Source organism: Rhinatrema bivittatum, chromosome 1, assembly GCF_901001135.1.
Source record: "Rhinatrema bivittatum chromosome 1, aRhiBiv1.1, whole genome shotgun sequence".
NCBI lineage: Eukaryota > Metazoa > Chordata > Amphibia > Gymnophiona > Rhinatrematidae > Rhinatrema > Rhinatrema bivittatum.
Window position 1 is genome coordinate 304,586,765 of NC_042615.1, and position 19,301 is coordinate 304,606,065.

Sequence of the window (19,301 nt, forward strand, 5' to 3'; positions counted from 1 at the left end):
TTTTCCTTTTTCCTCTGCTCATTCTGGGTAATTTATAGAGGTAGCTTGTTAGAAGTTTGGGGTTTTCAGTTTCTGCTTGGGTACTGATTAATTCTGAGGAGCTGCAGTGGCACACTGGGTTAAGAGGCGGTGCCTTCAAAACTTTCTCTGTCTCTATCTGCTGGAAGGGAGGCAAAACCCAGGAGTCTGGACTGATCTGTGGTACTACAGGAACGAAAATTAGCAGGTAAGATCCAATTTTCCTTTACGTGAGGAAACCAAAGCCTCTTTATTTTCCCTGTGATGTATGTCATTCAGGAATTGATTGATCTGGAATGGGATGCCCCAGAGGCAAATTTTAAAGGGGGTCAGACATTGGTAGGCCTGTACCTCCTGGATCCATCTGTGAGAGAGTGTTTGCGTTTTCCCAGATTGGATGCGCTGGTATGTGCAATCTCCACGTGAACGACTATCCCTGTAGAGGGAGGAGCAGCCTTGAAGGATGTAACATGATAGGATTAAGGTTATTCTGAAGCAAGCCTTTGAGGCGGTGGCGATAATTTTACAGATTGCTTCCTGTTGTTTCCTAATAGTGCGATCTTGCCTGCTTCTCAGGAGGTTGATCAGCTCGGAGGGAATTCCAGAGCAGTTATGGAGCTTGCTGCTGGTTAGCAGTCGCAGGCTGTGATTCGGATCCGTACCTAGGCCAGAGAAGTGGCTTCGGTCATAGTGGCCAGGTGTCAATGCTGGTTACGAAATTGGTCAGCTGACGCAGCTCCAAAGCTAATCTTACCAAGATTTACCAAGATGCCATTTAAAGGCTCGCTCTTGTTTGGGAAAGAGTTGGAGAAACTGGCCAGTAAGTGGGGTGGGTCTCCAGTTCCTCAGTTGCCAGAGGATATGAAGCAGTGTTAGTACCCCTTTGGTATGAGTGGTCGTCTCCAGGGTTCCAGGCAGTTTCATCCCAACAAAGGGTTGACTTTTCAGTGGACTTGGCCTTTTGGTAGGTCTCAGTCCTTTCGTTCCTGACAGCACAAGAGAGGAGCGGGCTCAGGTAGCGGATCTTCCCGAGCTTCCCAATGAAGGATTGCTGACCCAACTTCCAGAACAAGAAATAGGAGGATGTCTCTTCTATCGGAGGTGGGTCGAGATCATGTCCGACCAGTAGGTCCTGGAAGCGATATGAGAATGATATGTGCTGGAATTCGCAGTATTCCTTGGGACGTGTTCATGGTGTCTTCTTGCCACTCCCCGCAGAAGAAGCAAGTAGTGGAGTTCACGCTTCAAAGGCTGTGGTTCTAGTGCCCACTTCTCAAGAAAAATGGTGCGCTATTCCATTTTTACTAGCAACTGTACCCGTTCTACGCCCAGGCGGCGAGCCTTTTTATTGGCACATCTGCTCTTGTTTTGAGCAGAATTTCCCTAGAAATTTACTGTAAAAGTGTCCCGTCCACATACACACACCCTCATACAGGCTCCCTCACTCTCTGGCGCACACACACACAAACACACATCCCCTCTCTGAAACCCACACTCAAGCATCCCCTGCTCTCTCTCACACCCTCCCACCCCCCTCTCCCCAGCCATGCTCTGTCACCCCCTTCTCTCACACACACATTCTCTCTCTCACCCTCCTGCTCTCTCACCCTCCCCTCCCTGACACACATTCTCACAGGCATGCCGCGAGACCTATGCCGTTCGCGGCGAAGATGAAGGCCTGGCGTGCCGTTCGCAGCACACGGGGGCCTTCCATTTTCACCTTGATCAGAAAATAGCAGCGGAGACCCTGGCATGCTGCGAACGGAGTGCGTCCCACAGCACACACTCTGTTCGTGGCGAAGATGAAGGCCCGAGCGTGCCGATTGCGCACACGGGGACCTTCCCTTTTCACCATGAACGGTGCGCCTGGCCTTAATCCTCGCCGCGAACGAAGCATGTGCCCCAGGACATGCTCTGTTCGCAGCATGCCAGGGTCTCCTCTGCTATATTCTGCCTGTCCCGCGATGGCCGCTGTCCTTCATACCTCTTGTAGCTGTTGTTGTGACATAGCCGCTGTAAGGTGTGTTTGAGCCTTCAAGGTGGCCAAGGAGCCGCCTGAACCATCTATCGGCGGGCTGGGGAATATGCGTGAGCACTGACAGACACACTACCAAGCCTGATATATTATAGCGCCATCTATAGGTGGGCTGCGAAACATGCGTAAGCACTGACGGACACACTACCAAGCCCGATATATTATGGATTTGTTGTGCCCAAGGAGGGGCTCCTTTCACCCCATCCTGAATCTCAAGAGGGCCAACCATCATTTGAAGGTGATTTGTTTTTGCATGTAAAGCTTTATGCTCTGTGAATAATGGCGGTGCACAATCGGGGGAATTTCTGACCTCCTTGTATCTTCAGAGGCTTACTTTCATAATCCCATCCAATTGGAACAATGCTTTCTACACTTTGCAATGTTGGGGTGTCATTATCAGTTTGGGCACTGCCCTTTGGTCTAACCACTGCTCCCAGAATATTTTCCAAGGTTATGGTGGTGGTAGTGGCTTGTGAAAAGAAGGGATCCTATTGCACCCGTATTTGTTCAGCTGGCTAATTCGAGCCAAGTCTCAGGAAGAGAACTGCCTGGTGATACACAAGGTGATCTCCTTATTGCAGGAGCTCAGTTGGGTGGTGAACATGACCAAGAGCATTCTTCAACCATACCTGTTAGAGTATCTGGGGGTCCGGTTCAACACTGTGCAGGACAGAGCTTTCCTACAGGAAGTTCGGATCCAGAGATTGATGTCTCAGGTGCGTCAGTGGGTGGACACCATATGCCCATCAGTGTTTTCCTACCTACAGGTGCTAGACTTGATGGTGGCTATCCTGGAAGTGGTGTTATGGGCCAGGGCTCATTTGTGTTCTCTTCAGTTCTCTCTGCTGTCTCGTTGGAACCCGCAGTCTTGGGACTATGCTGTTCGATTCCACTTTCTGATGGATATCTGTTCCGACTCCATTGGTGGTTGCAGGAAGATCTGAGAAAGAGAGTTTGCTTGTCCTCTCCGACCTGGTTGATACTCAAGACAGATGCAAATCTCCATAGTTGACGGGGGCTCACTGGAGTTAACAGCCTAAGGGTGTTGGAATGCCAAACAGTCCCATTGGAACATCAATCACCTGGACGCCTAGGCAGTATGGCTGGCATGCTTGCAGTTCAGCCACAGGCTTCAGGATCAAGCGGTTCACATGTCAGACAATGCGATGACAATGGCCTATAATCAATCGTCAGGGAGGAACCAAGAGCCAGCAAAAGACAATGTAAGAGCGGACTTTCTCAGCAGGGAGTCCTGACCTAGGAGAGTGGATATTGTCAGCTGAGGCGTTTCAGGTGATTGTTGTTCACTGGGGCCCTCCCTTCCTAGACATGCTAGTGACTTCTCACAATGAAAAGGTTCCTCAATTCTACAATTGCAGGAGAGATCTGTGGTCTCTGGGAAAAGACACTCTCATACAGGTCTGGCCAGAAGTCAAGATTGCTTTATGCCTTTCCTCTGGCCCTTGCTGGGAAGGATAATTTGCAAGTTCGAAGACCACAGGGGGGGGGCTAGTATTCCTGTTGGCACTGGACTGTCCCAGGCATCAGTGGTATGCAGATTTGCGAAGAGTCCTGGTGGAGACCCTCCTCTTCGTCTTCCGCCGCGCATGGGTCTTTCACAGCAGGGGCTGGTTCTTCACGAAGATCCAACTCTGTTCTGTCTTACTGTTCAGCCCTTGAGAAGGCTTGCCTGTTATGCATGATTATTTCTCTGTGGTGATTGCCACATTGCTCTGCATTCGCAAGTTCTCCAATTCTTTGGCTTATGTGTGGGTTTGGATAGTTTTTGAGGCCTGGTGTGAGGAGCAGGGTGTTCTTCCTTGTTCAGTTAAGATCCCACTCATTCTGGATTCTTTGCAGGATGGTTTGAATAAAGGACTGGGCCTTAATTCCTTGAAGGTGCATGTTGCAGCTCTTGCCTGTTTGAGACCTGGTGAATGGTGTTTCCTTGTCTCAATCTGATGTGTCCTGTTTTGTTTTTTTTAAGGGAGTGAAGCATCTTAGGCCTCCCTTGAGGTTACTGGTTCCATTGTGGAATCTTAATTGGGTGCTGAATTTTTTGGCATTCCGACCGCTGCGTAGCCTTTACTTGTGGTTGTTGACCTTGAAGACTGTGTTCCTGGTGGCTATTTGTTCAACGTGTCGAATTTCTGAGCTGCAAGCCTTGTCTTGCTGGGAACCATTCCTTCGGGTGACTCCGGGGGCATTCCATCCTTCTTGCCCAAGGTCGTCTTGGACTTTCATTTGAATCAGTCCTTCTCTTTGCCATCCCAGGATAAGGTCGAGGATGTGGAAGAGTATCGCCTCTTGTGCTCCTTGGATGTCAAGCGACTTTTGCGGTACCTGGAGTTTTCTGAACCTTTCTGAAGGATAGATCGCCTGTTTGTTCTCCATGGCAGGATTAAGCAGGGCACTCCAGCTTCGCGGGCTACCATAGCTCGTTGGATTAAGGAGGTGGTCACAACCGCGTATGTGGATGCCGAAAAGCCATTGCCTCCAAGTTAGGGCTCAATCCACTAGGGCTCAGGCAGTATCCTGGGCGTAAGCTAAACTGCTGTCTCCTGTTGACATCTGCCGAGCGGCGACATGGTCATCCTTGCACACCTTCTCCAGGTTCTATTGCCTGGACGTTCATGCCCGAGAGGACAGTCTTTCCAAGGGCGGTGCTACCCAGACTGTGTGCAGCCTCCCACCCCAATCTGGAGTAGTTTTTGTACATCCCATTGGTCCTGAGTCCATCTGGCTACATGCTAAGAAAAGGAGAAATTATTTACGTGATAATTTCGTTTTCTTCAGTATAGACACTCAGCATCCCACCCATGGCTGCCCAAGAATGGAGGTGAATATTGATTCGAAAAGGGTAAGCATCACTCAATCCCTAGATCAGGGCACCTATAATCTTGCTGGGATTCAGCAATTATGGTTGATTGAGAACAGTTACAGTTAATCATTTTTAATCAAGTTTTTCAATATTATGTCCACAATAGCTTTTGAAGAGAATACTGAGGAGCTGAGGTCACTGCAAGGGCCTATCTAGGGTGAAAGCTTTGAAACCTGACTCCGTCTCCATCTGCTAGCAGCGGAGTATATAAGCCATTTGTCCTGAGTCCATCTACCTATAGTAAGGAAAACAAATTATCAGATAAGTCATTTCTTTAATTTATACTCAACGCATAATTGAGCTCTGGAATTTGTTGCCAGAGGATGTGGTGAAAGCTGTTGGTGAACTTTTTAAAAGAAAGTTTGGAGAAGTTCCTGGAGGAAAAGCCTGTAAACAATTAAGGTGGTTGCATAAATCCACTGCCTATCTCTGGGAATCTTTGTACCCCTTGTGGTTCTGCCAGGTTCTTGTAATCGGGATTAACAAGATACTGGGCTTGATGGACCTTTATAAATGACTTTATAAAGTTAAAAATAGTACATTTAATATGCTACTATGCAAAATTATGCAAGTTTGCCACAATATTGAAATTTCTGTAATAGATATTGCTTATACTCACAGGACAAGCAGGATGGTAGTCCTCACATATGGATGACATCCGGATGGAGCTCAGTCAGGAACACTTTTGTCAAAGTTTCTAGAACTTTGGCACCTACTGGGCATGCCCAGCACAGGACCAACCCTGCATCCAGCAGGGGTCCCCCTTCAGTCTTCTTTTTTTCGCGCAGCAGTAGCCACGCAGCTCAAGGCGCACTCTCGAGATTCCCGACAGGAATTTTCCTCACAGAACTTCTTTCAAAATTTTCAAAAATATTTATCCCATAGGGGGTCCCCCTATCGATATCTATACTCCGCGGTCGAAAGGTAAGGCTTTACCCTAGTTGCGGTCGATTCCCGTCGAGTTATTCCTTCAGGGTCACTGGCCATTGACTACACCGTGGCTAAATTTTTGTCAGGTCATGGTGTCGGGTTTTTGTCGTTGCCCTGACTGTTCTCAGACAGTGTCCCTCATTGACCTGCATAGGGTTGGTGTTTTGTGTTTGGGATCCGATCATGATGTCCAGACTTGCGCCAAATGTGCCCAAATGACACCGAAGGGCCGCAAGGCTCATTTAGAGAAAATGGAGTTTCTCTTTCAGTCAAAAACCCCGGTTCCATCGATAGCTTCAACCTCATCCGAGCCGATTCCATCGACCTCTCGCCAGCACCGGGTCACCCCTGCTGCCCGACCGGCGTCGACGATTCCAAGGGTGTCAATCACCTCCTTGCCTCCTCAAGAAAAGGACTGAGGAGATCACCGTGAAAAACGTAGACACAGTCATCGTAAGGCTTAGTCCGCTAATGCAGGCAAACCCTCGTCATCGACGTCGAGAGAGCCACCGACAAAGAAGCCCTGTCCAGAAAAGGCCCCATCCTCTTCTGTGATCGGGTCACTGAGGTATTCCCCCACCTTCTGTGGTGCCGGGATCCGCGATTCCACCTTCACCGGTGGACCCTCCAGCTATGCCAGTGATGCCTCCTACTCCGGAGCTGGGGTTACTTGCCCCAAGTCTCCGCAAGGAATTGGATCAGATGATCCTAGAGGCCATCGAAAAAGCACTTCAGAGCTTTCAACTTCCATTGATGCCGGTACCGGTTCCCGAGACTGTCACCGATCCGATTCCTGTAGCGTTTGCACCGCTACTGGGTAGACTGGATGCGTTGATCGGTGCCCTTCCACCACTGGAACCGAGAGAACCGGTGGATCCAGTACCTTCTACTCCCATTATCAGATGAAGAGGAAACACAGATACCCATTCCACCGTCTGGGATCTTACCACAGACTCGTCCATTGATGTTACCGGTTCCTTCGGTGCCTCCATCGATGCCTAGGCCTAGTCCTTCGGGATTATCACCATTCCTCCCTTCTGGAGATCCTATGGGATCTGGTGACCAGCCTTATGATCCTTGGACTGATGATACTTCCCAGGATACGTATGATCTGCCTTCAGAGCCCTCTCCCCCAGATGAAAGGTGACATTCTCCACCAGAAGACTGGCTTTTAGTAATTTCATCAAGGAAATGTCTGAAACCATCCCATTTCAACTTCAGACAGAAGAGGACTCTAGGCACAAGATGCTGGAAGTACTCCAGTTTCTTGATGCTCCTAAGGAAATCATCTATATCTATTCATGAAATCCTGATTCATCTCCTAAAGAGAAACTGGGAACACCCATGATCAGTTCCACCTGTCAATCATAAGACAGATGCCACTTATCTCATACAGTCAGCTCCTGGATTTCAAAAGTCACAGCTGGATCATCACTCTGTGGTGGTTGAATCAGCCCAGAAAAAGGCACGACATTCAAAACCTCATTCCTCCATACCTCCAGGAAAGGAACAAAAATATTTTCTGATTCTTTACCAGAACAACTCCAGAGTCAACTTTATGCTCTGGCTCAAAAGGGTCTGGATGCTGGAAAACACGAGGTACGCGCTGCATATGATATTTTTGACACTGCCTCTAGAGTGTCTGCAGCGGGTATTAGTGCAAGGAGATGGGCCTGGCTCAAATCCTCAGACTTAAGACCAGAAGTGCAAGACAAGTTAGCTGATCTACCCTGTGTAGGCGATAATCTCTTCAGTGAAAAGATCTGAGAGACTGTGGCACAGCTGAAGGACCATAATGAAACGCTGTGCCAGCTTTCTTCTGTGCCGTCTGAGTTTCCATCCGGCCCAAAGAGAACTTTCAGGAGTGAGTTTAAGCGGCTGGCCTACAAGCCAAGAAAATTCTATCCTCCGGTTTCTAGAGGGCGTCCTTCCAGACCTTACCCAAAAGGTCAATCCAGACAGTCTCAGCCAGCCTCTCAGCCTGGGCCGGTGTCAGGGTTTTGACTCCTTCCTAGAGAGTGTAAGCCAAATTCCTCTTCCATCCATACCGGTTGGCGGTCGGCTCTGCCACTTCAACAACATTTGGCATACAGTCACCGCAGACCAGTGGGTGCTTGCGGTAGTCACTCAGGGTTACCACCTAAAGTTCTAGACTGTTCCAGCGGACTACCCACCTCAGCTGACGTGGGGGTCTTCCGACCACTCTCTCTTGCTCGAACAGGAGGTCTCAATCCTTCTCAAATCCCAAGCAATAGAACCAGTGCCCCTCTCTCAACTGGGGCAAGGGTTCTACTCCCGGTATTTTCTGATACCAAAAAAGTCAGGTGGTGTATGTCCGATACTGGACCTTCGTGCACTAAACAAATTTTTGCAGAGAGAAAAATTCAAAATGGTAACTTTGGGTTCTCTAAATTCTCTTCTACAAAGAGGAGATTGGCTATGCTCTCTAGATCTCCAAGACACTTACACACACAGTTCCATAACTCCTCATCGCAAGTTCCTGCAATTTCTGGTCGGCCCTCGTCACTTCCAGTACCGTGTACTTACCATTCGGCTAGCGTTCGCTCCACGAGTATTCACCAAGTGCCTGGTGGTGGTCGCAGCCTTTCTCAGGAATCAGGGTGTGCATGTCTACTCTTGTCTCGATGATTAGTTGATAAGGGCTCCGACTCAGCAGGATGCATTAGCCTCCCTGCGTCTCACTATCCATAAGAACATAAGAAAATGACATACTGGGTCAGACCAAGGGTCCATCAAGCCCAGCATCCTGTTTCCAACAGTCATGGCTCGCCTTGCCATGAGTGTCATGCAGTGGACCCTAAGATCCCAGTGGATTCAAGCTTGTCAGCCAATGTCCAGGTTACCAAACAGCTCCGTCTGTCGTTAGTCTAGTGGATGCACCACTCCAATCTCTTTCAAGGCCTTCCATTTCAGGCTCCAGAACCTCAAATTATCTTAAGACGCATCCATCCTAGGGTGGGGTGCACATGTAGGCGACCTGCAGACTCAGGGAACCTGGTCTCCAGAGGAAGCCAAACACCAGATACATTTCCTGGAGCTACCGGCAATCAGATATGCCCTCAAGGCCTTTCAGGACTGCCTATCGGACAAAGCCATCCTGATTCAAACCGACAATCAGGTTGCGATGTGGTACATCGACAAACAAGGGGGAACGGGCTCCTACCTCCTGTGTCAGGAAGCTGCGCAGGTATGGGCATGGGCCCTTTTTCACTCTGTGCCTCAAAGCAACCTACTTGCTGGGAGTGGACAGTCTCTTGGTGGACAACCTGAGTCGTACTTTCTATCCGCATGAGGGGTCTCTCAACCCCACGGTAGCGGACTCGATATTCCAACGTTGGGGCTGCCCTCGCATAGACCTCTTTGCATCGGTCCACAACCACAAAGTAGACAACTTCTGCGCTCTCTTTCGCAGCCACCACTCGCAGCCAAGAGATGCCTTTGCCCTCTCCTGGGCCAGCGGTCTCCTTTATTCGTACCCTCCACTTCTTCTCATTTCAAAGACCCTCGTGAATCTATGAAAGGTCAAGGGCTTAATGATTCTGATAGCTCCCCACTGGCCATGCCAGGTGTGGTTTCCAATCCTCCAGGACCTATCAATATGCTGGCACATTCCCCTGGGGTAGGATCCCCTTCTGATAACTCAGAATGACGGGTCCCTGTGCCACCCCAACCTCCAGGCTCAGTCTCTGACGGGCCTGGTTGTTGAAAGGTTAATACTCCAATCTCTTAACCTTTCAAAATCTGTATCCCGGGTCCTGGTGGCTTCATGAAAAGTCTTCAATGAGAAGTTCTTATCGCTCTAAATGGAAGAAGTTGACGGTCTGGTGCACTTCCATGTCCATAGATCACTTCACTTGTTCCACTGCGAGGTTCCTGGACTATCTCTGGCACCTGTCAATTAGGCCTGAAAACTTCCTCTATCAGGGTGCATATCAGTGCAGTGTCTGCGTACCATAAGGGTATAGGAAATGTCTCCATTTCAACACAACCCTTAGTATCATGCTTCATGAGAGGGTTGCTCCATTTAAAACCTCCACTGCGCCCTCCTGCCCCTGCTTGGGACCGAACGTAGTGTTGGGACGGCTTATGAAACCTCTGTTTGAGCCTCTCCGCTCCTGTGATCTCCGCTATCTCACCTGGAAGGTAGTTTTTCTTCTTGCAATCGCATCAGCTCGCAGAATTAGTGAATTATAGGCATTAGTTACCTACCCGCCTTATACTAAAATTCTGCATGACTGGGTAGTGTTCCGTATTCACCCTAAATTTTTACCAAAGGTAGAATCGGAATTTCACATTAATCAATCCATTATCCTACCTACCTTTTTTCCCAGCCCCATTCCAATCCAGGGGAACAGGCTCTGCATTCTTTAGACTGCAAGCGTGCTCTAGCCTTCTATCTAGACCGCACGTCAGCCCACAGGAAATCCACTCAATTATTTGTTTCCTTTGCCATCAAACTTGGAAATCCTGTGGGAAAGCCGACCCTCTCCACTTGGTTGGCGGACTGTATCTCTTTTTGCTACCAGCAACAAGGCATTCCACTCCAAGACCGTGTGAAAGCACTTTCTATCAGGGCCATGGCTATATCAGTAGCATACCTCTGTTTGGTGCCACTTCCTGACATATGTAAGGCTGCTACCTGGAGTTCTCTCCATACATTCGCAGCCCATTATTGCTTAGATAAGGCTGGCAGACAAGATTCCATCTTCGGCCAGTCTGTTCTACGCAATTTATTTTCAGTTTAACTTACCAACATCCTTCCACCGACCCGTTAGGGTTCAGGATGCCCTCCTAACCAAATTCCACCCCTGTTGTTGTGCCTGTTGTTCGTCTTTGGGTGCATTTGGTGCATTGCTTGGGCATCCTCGGCTCGGTACTCACCCATATGTGAGGACTACTATCCTGTTTGTCCTGTGAGAAAGCAGAGTTGCTTACCTGTAACAGGTGTTCTCACAGGACAGCAGGATGTTAGTCCTCATGAAACCCGCCCGCCATCCCATGGAGTTGGGTTCGTTTACATTTTCTTATTTTATTTTTTTCGCACGTACTTTGCTATATTACAAGACTGAAGGGGGACCCCTGCTGGATGCAGGGTTGGTGCGTGCTGGGCATGCCCAGTAGGTGCCAGTCAAAGTTCTAGAAACTTTGACAAAAGTGTTCTGTGATTGGGCTCCGTCCTGATGATGTCACCCATATGTGAGGGCTAACATCCTGCTGTCCTGTGAGAACACCTGTTACAGGTAAGCAACTCTGCTTTCTTGCCACAGAATCTTAAACTCCGCCACAGGAAATCAGGGGCTTTGGTCATAGCTAGTTAGGCACATAATTTTAATAATGCTGAATATCTGCAAACAAGACATTACATTGATAGTCTTATAACCAAAGATAGACTTATGAGCTACATCCTTTTGTTGAAATCTTGTTTGAAAGGTCTGTAAAAGAAGTTTTTGTGCTTCATTAGATGTCTCTTTAACATGTTATTGGATAAATGAAAGAAAGTCAAGCAAGTACAGATTACATTGCCAAGAGTTAGTCTTGTTTCCAGAAAATAACTGAAATTACAGAGAATGTTTTAAGACACACTATACATTTTTTTAACACATGTATGCTGCAACCTGGGCATATAAAATACATTTTACATCTGTGTATAAAGTTAATTTCACAGAGGGTCTTAACTATAGAATTTTTGAAGGTGTCTGTACATTTGGTCTTTTTGGATGGACTTGCTTGATTATCTTAAACATTCTTCTATGCAAATTTCTTGTATCTTTGACCATGTGTCTTTTGATATTTTCAATATTGGACATGGTAGAAAAAAGGAAAATATTTTTTGAGGTGTTTTTCTAATAGCAAAAGTCTGTCGTTTCTTGTTTGAAAAACAGACTGTAACATAGTGGAAGTAGAGTTCATAGGCTTTTCATTTTTGAATATAAGACAAAATTAAAGTAAAAATAAGTGTTTCTGGAAGCATGGCATGGTTACATAATGGCTATGAATTCTAAAGCAAGAAGTCTGAGGGGGAGCTATGCTTTCCCAACCTTAGAATAATTATTTGTCCAAGAACAGAGTTTGCTATGTACTTCACTTTGGAGATATTTTTGTTTCCCATATTGATGTTCTGTTATAATAATCTGGATTGTTGGAGGGGTGGGAGAGAAAAGTTAGGATTTAATTTACTTTCCTTGGCTTGCTTATTTTGTATTATTGGTCTATATGCTGAAAATTAATAAACCAGATTTGAAAAAAAATTATGAAGAAATAAAGATCAACAAATTTTAAGTATCCTTTTATTGAGCTAATTTACTACATTTAGACTAACTTTCATGAGCTTTGCTCCCTTTGCTTTATCCATGCAAAATGAGCTAAGGATTTTTGTCTGAATACACAAGTTGTAGGTTGGATTATAACTGTGTTTATAGTAGTAAATAGTTGTAAGGAGGAAGGGGAGGGGATGAGAAACTTGAAGGAAATAAATGAAATTATAAAGCTACTTTTAGATTGGCTTCCTCACTACCAGAGAATATTGGTTTGTGGCTTTTTAGCCCGCCTTTCTAAACTATGCTGAGGGTGGTTTACAACATTATTGGAGTTTAGATATAAGTTCTTGCCCCAAAATAGTTTACAGTTTGTAGGTACCTGAGGCAATGGAAATAGTGATTTTCTTAAGATGACTAGGAATGTCAGTAGGGGGAGATAAAACCTGAGCTCTGGTTTTATTTTTATTTATTTAATAAAACTTATTCCGCCTATAGCAAAGCAATTGTGTTAAGCAGGTCATATCATAAAATAGCAAACATTCATAAAATACAACAAATAATTAAAACAAGCAGGAGAATAAAAATAACACAAAACAGAAAAATACAGTATTTCTTGCCTACCACTATCAATACACTTTTTTTTTTAACAGATTAAAAGCCTGCTTAAATAGATGAGCTTTTAAATGCTTTCTGTAAGTGCAGATGTCATCAGTTGCATGCAAACTCTCTAGCAAAGAATTCCGGCATTTTGGCCCCATCATAGAAAAAGATCTTGTGCATGTCACTTTTAATTTTGCTTCACAGTAGGAATTGTCAATAGATTTTTACCAAGGGGATGCATAGAATGGATAAACATAATAAATTGATAAATAAAATGGTCTGTCCAATTTCAGGACCTTTAAACACCTTAACCAAGATCTTAAAGTCAATATAGTATTTTACAGGTAGCCAATGTATTTTGTTAAGATGTGGGAAAATATTAGAGAGGAGCTTAGTTTTTCCGGGTCGGTTCGGATTTCGGTTCGGGCGCTTCGTTGAAAAATATCATTTTTCCGCGGGTCGTTTTTCTGCGGCACGAATCAGAGAAAACGAGTCTGAAAACGAATCGGGCAAAAAAAAAGTTGGAAAAAAACCCCCAACCCTTCAATTTGACTTTTACAAACCCCCCCCCCCCCCCACCACCACCATCCTGATCCCTCCCCAAGACTTACTAAAAGCCCTGGTGATCCACCGTGGTCCCGCGAGCGATGTCTCCCTCTCGGGCCGTCGGGCCTACCACGAATCAGCATTCAAAATGGCGCCGGTGCCCTTTACCCTTACTATGTCACAGGGGTTACCGGTGCCATTGGTCGGCCCCTGTCACATGGTAGGAGCACAAGATGGCACCGGCCATCCATTGCTCCTACCATGTGACAGGGGCAGACTAATGCTGTAACCACCAGGCTAGGGGTGGGCAAACTACAGCCCCCATGCTGAACTTAGATGTGAGTTTGATTTTTTTAAATTTTGTTAAGGCCTTCCTGTCTACCTCCAACATAGCACAATCTCTATTTTCGCTGGCACTCTGGCCCATTGTCATTGATTTATTTACAAAATTTCTATGTTGCTTAATCCTGAGTTCTAGACTGATAAAACATGTAAGATAAAATTGATACAAATTAATAAAATCAAATCATAAAATAAATCAGAATTAAGACAAATTTCATATTACAAAATAAATAGCCAAACATAAATAAGAAAAAATAAAAATGAGCCTTGATTGGGTCTCCAAATTGGGCAATACCTTGCTGATAAAAATATTTTAACTATATGCCAACTGAAATACATTTTTAGTTTTTTTTAGTTTTTTTTAAAGTTTTTTTATATTGTTGTTTGAAAATCGATAAATTATTCCATTGGTATGATGTCACATATTAACATATTTTGAACTGTGGCTGCTGATGTTTGGTTAGAGCATCGCACAGGCTGCTGGAGGATGACAGTGTGTGGGTTGGAGGAAATGGGATCTAGTGAAGGAATAAAAAGTTAGCCCACTTCTACACTAGGCCATGCCTTCTCCAAGTGAACCAACATGACAACCACAACTATATTTGAATAAATGTAAAATACTGAAAGTAGTAAAAATATTTTGCTTTCCAAATATTTATACTTTCTCAAATGATACTTTGTGTGCCATAATGTTCAATAATGAAGCCTTTCTGCTCTGGCAAATAAAATTTTGTTCTGAAAAAAAAAATTTTTTTTAACAGCTGTTGGTACTGAATATTCTGACTGTGATGACACCTTTCATTCTCTATTTGATGAAACTGATCCGGAGGTAGAATGGAATCCAGCTGCTAAAGTTTTGCGTAGGGCAAAATCTGCTAGTCTTCCAACCAGGATTGATTTTACATTTGATGGGCAAGTGCAAGAAAGGTACAGCAAAAACCAAAATTTCTAACTTTTCACCAGTTCCTTAAGTAATGAACTTTTCATGCTTCTCTTGCTTTAAGTTTATGAACTTGTAGAATTTTGATGGATCAGTGTGCATATCAAAGTGGACTAAAGCAGAAGTATTATAATATATGCTTGAAGAATTTTTTTTAGTATTTTAAGAATACATTATTAGACTAGCAAATTTGTAGTCCTGTCTAAAATGACTGAAATAAGATAGTTGTATTCTATTTATAAAACATTTTCTCAGATTTAATTGTGGTAGGGAGTTTGTAAATGAAAGCACAAAATGGAATGGAGTAAATCTGGATGAGAAGTAGCCTTAGAGACAGCTACGGTTTTTAATAGTTTATTTAAAATATTTATATTCCACCTATAAGTCATGCTAGGTGGATTACAATAAATTAACATTAAACAATAGACCTAAAACCATAAATACCATATGTGTTCCTGTGCACTGTTGGATCGACAACTCTATTTCCTGCTGTATCATCATTGTAGACCTCTAGACATAATACAGATTTATTACATTATTTGAATGGTCATTACAGTTGGATGCATATTCTCAAGGAGTAATAGCACAGGGCCACTACTTGAAAGAATATCTTAACTTCCATTTCATCCTGCTACACCAGTCCAGCCCTGACAAGTGGGTTATCTTTCCCTACCAGATGGAGGCAAACACTGTTTCCTAGCGTGTAGCAGATGGACTCAAAACAAATGGGTATAGTGTGCTCGTGCTAGCAGTTGGAGACGGATCTGACGTCAGCACAGGTACATATACCCCCACAGGAAGTGCCGCAAATCAGTAATTTCCGTCTCCAAAGCAGTTTGGAGCTACCTCACACTCGCTGAGCATGTTTCCAAATTCTAACGACTAAATTCCTAGAAGAAACCTATTGAAGTCAAGCCCCGCACTCCTGCGGTGATACCTGGCTGTCACTCACCCAGTTGAGTTTCCCGAGCTGATTTCCGTGGTCCCTCGGAGGTAAGAGCCTCGGTCCGGTGGCTGGTTCGCGGCAGGGACCTAGCCCCCGAGTGAGAAGGGCTCGGGCGGGGCTTGGCCCCTGAGCGAGACGAGTTTGGGCGCGGCCTGGAGGCAGCCTCGGTCCCGGCGTGGACTTGGCCCCCGAGCGAGACGAGTTCGGGAGCGGCCTAGAGGCAGTGGGCACACTTCCTTATGCGCGGCGGTTGAAGGTACTTTCCCCTGCGGCCGGAGACCGCCCGGGTCGCAGCCGGGAAGCGCCGAAGACAAGGTAAGGCGTATATCTTTACTTGGTCTCCGAGGAAGTGTGGATTCGCTGGGCCTGCCTATGAGGCAGCACGCCAAGGAGGTCGTCATTTTTGCCTGCCTACTCATCTTCAAGCCGATGAGCGCACGTTGCTAAGCTAAGCGCCCGCGATAGGCGCAGGTTGTTAGCGCCCGCAATAGGCGCAGGTTGTTAGCGCCCGCGATAGGCGCAGGTTGTTCGCACATTGTACGCCGCCCGCGTATAGACATTTATAAGACGCCCGTGGATAGGCGCACGTTTATAAGACGCCCGTGGATAGGCGCACGTTTATAAGACGCCCGTGGATAGGCGCACGTTTATAAGACGCCCGTGGATAGGCGCACATCGATAAGACGCCCGTTCTAGGCGCATGCTGTTACGCGCACTTGTTAAGCACACGTCATTGGGCGATACCGAATTTCAGGTGAATGGAGCATAAGAGAGCCCATGCGGCCGCAGAACCGGCACCTCCAGAATCTGGCATGAAAGCTCTAAGCCTCTGCTCAGCATGCAACCTCAGAGCCACACAGAGCGAGGAAGCAGACTCACTATGTGCCCAATGTGAGAAGGCCATGGGAGTCCCAGGACAGGACCGGCCCCAGCCCAGCGGATCCTCAGGGAGCACACCGGACTTAGCGGGCCGCGGCGAGCAACCAGGGAACCCGAGAGACCTGGTGCCCCTACGGCCAGATCCGGCTTCGCTTTCCTGGGTGGAATTATTCAAAGGGATTCACGCCTTTGTCCAGATGCAGTCTGCTCCTCGAATGGGTCTTTCTATCCCGGTTGATCCAGTCCCTGGACCCTCGAGACCTAGGCGCAGCCACTCACCACCCGACAGCCCCGCTTATGGGGATTCGGATTGCTCCCAGGACAGTGAGGAGCCCCCTGAGTAGGGTGAACTTCCCTCGGAGATAGAGCCATATCGGACCATGAGACGCTTCTTTCAGAAAGAGGATCTTTCAGGCCTGGTCTCGCAATGCCTATCGGAGCTGGCCATTCCGGGCCAGGATACCCCAGGGGGCCCTAAAATGAACCCCCTGTTAGAGGGCCTGCACCAACCGGCTCACCATTTTCCCCTCCTACAGGCAGCACAGCAGCTAATCGATCTGGAATGGAAGGCACCGGAGGCCTCATTTAAAGGGGTTCGGGCCTTGGCAGGCATGTACCCTCTGGATCCGGCATCCAAGGAGCTGTTGGCGTGCCCCAGGGTAGAAGCCATAGTTAACGCAATAGTGAAGCACACCACCATTCCGGTTGAGGGGGGAGCGGCCCTCAAGGATTCACATGACCGACGCATGGACACCATTCTGAAACAAGCCTTTGAGGTAGCAGCCATGTCCCTACGAATCGCGACCTGCTGCACCGTGGTGACGCGCTCCTGTTTATCACAGGCGAGAAACAACACCCAGGGAGCAGACATGGAATCCGCTCTCGCATTTTTCACTGACGCAGCCTCCGACCTCGTTCGTACGGCAGCCAAGGGAGTCTCTTCAGTGGCAGCCAGGAGGCAGCTTTGGCTACGTCATTCGGCGGCCGACTCGTCCTCCAAGACACGACTCACAAGAATGCCCTTTAAGGGTTCCTTACTGTTCGGCAGCGATCTCGAGAGCTGGGCTACTAAATGGGGTGCCTCCCCATTACCCCGTCAACCAGAAGACAGAGCGAGGAGGAGCCAGCGTTCTTTTTCTAGACCATCTAGAGGTAGAAATTCGCAGCGCTTCAACCCCTACAGGACTCGCTATCGAGCACCTCGTTCCCAGGCCAGGAACCAGTCCTTTCGGACTAAGCATAACAAGAAGAGAACCGGCTCGGGTTCCGGCCCCGGCCGCAACCCACAATGACAATCAGCCGACCCATCCGGGGATAGCAGCCATAGGGGGCAGGCTAACCCTCTTCTACCGCAGGTGGGTCGAGATTACTTCGGACCAGTGGGTCTTCGCCATCATCCGAGAGGGATATTACCTAGATTTCTTTCGGCTTCTGCCGAACAAGTTTGTGGAATCTCCTTGTTCATCGCTCAAGGCAGCGGCACTAGAAGTGACCTTACAGAGGCTCCTGGCCCTAAAAGCCATAATCCCAGTACCTGCGGGAGAGGTAAATTCTGGGCATTATTCCATTTATTTCATAGTACCCAAGAAGGAGGGCACTTTCAGGCCCATCCTGGACCTCAAGTCAGTCAACTGACACCTATGGGTCCCCAGCTTTCGCATGGAAACTCTACGGTCGGTCAAGAATTCGGTACAGCCAGGGGAGTTTCTCACCTCCCTAGATCTGTCGGAAGCCTACCTGCATATCCCAATCCGACATGATGTGTATTTTAATGTCGGTATAGAAAAACTGTTAAATAAATAAAAATAAATAAATAAATCCATCGGGATCACCAGCGCTATTTACGCTTCAAAGTCCTGAATCAGCACTTCCAGTTCCGAGCTTTGCCCTTCGGGTTAGCCACCGCGCCACGGATCTTTACCAAGGTAATAGTAGTAGTGGCGGCGGCACTCGGGAAGGAAGGAATTCTCGTCCATCCCTACCTGGACGATTGGCTGATCAGGGCAAAGTCACCGGAGGAGAGCCACCGGGCAACCAACAGAGTTATAGCTCTTCTGGAGAGCCTCGGATGGGTAGTCAACTTAAACAAGAGCTCCCTACAGCCGTCCCAGTTGCTGGAATACCTAGGGGTCCAATTCGACACCCGAGAAGACAAGGTCAGCCTGACCTCCAAAAGAAAATCAAAACTCCAGAGTCATCTGCAGGCCCTGCTGAGTGCCAGCCGGACCATAGCTCGAGATTACCTTCAGGTCCTCGGCCTCATGGCATCCACTCTGGAAGTGGTGCTCTGGGCGCGGGCTCATATGAGACCGTTGCAACGCGCCCTTCTATCTCAATGGAGCCCACGATCACAGAACTACACCGTACGCCTACCTCTACCGGCCAGAGTGCGGTATCAGCTACGGTGGTGGTTGCAGCCCGGCCACATGAGCCGGGGGTTAAGAATGTCCTCCCCAACCTGGATTCTGCTCACCACAGATGCCAGCCTGAACGGATGGGGAGCACACTGCGAGGAACTCACCGCCCAAGGGCGGTGGACCAGAGAAGAGTCGAGGTGGAACATCAACAGACTAGAGGCACGGGCAGTCAGGCTAGCGTGCCTGCGATTTGCCCACAGACTTCGCGACAGAGCGGTCAGAGTGATGTCAGACAATGCCACCACGGTGGCATACATCAATCGTCAGGGCGGAACCAGAAGCCAACAGGTATCCCTGGAAATAGCTCCCCTGATGATTTGGGCAGAAGCAAATCTCCAGGACATCTCCGCCGTCCACATTGCCGGGAAGGACAACACGACAGCAGACTTCCTCAGCAGAGAAAGCCTAAACCCGGGGGAGTGGCAGCTGTCACCCACAGCCTTTCAGATAATTGTGGATCAATGGGGGACGCCAGCCATGGACCTCTTA

General features: G+C 47.5%; 1 protein-coding gene across 1 annotated transcript in view; it reads left to right on the forward strand.

The window, feature by feature from the left end:
• The window catches only part of CENPE (centromere protein E), a 691,519-nt gene that overhangs the window by 190,665 nt on the left and 481,553 nt on the right, over positions 1-19,301 (forward strand). Inside the window, 1 exon segment of the mRNA XM_029608709.1 lies at positions 14,392-14,557. Coding sequence (XP_029464569.1) covers positions 14,392-14,557 — 166 coding nt within the window.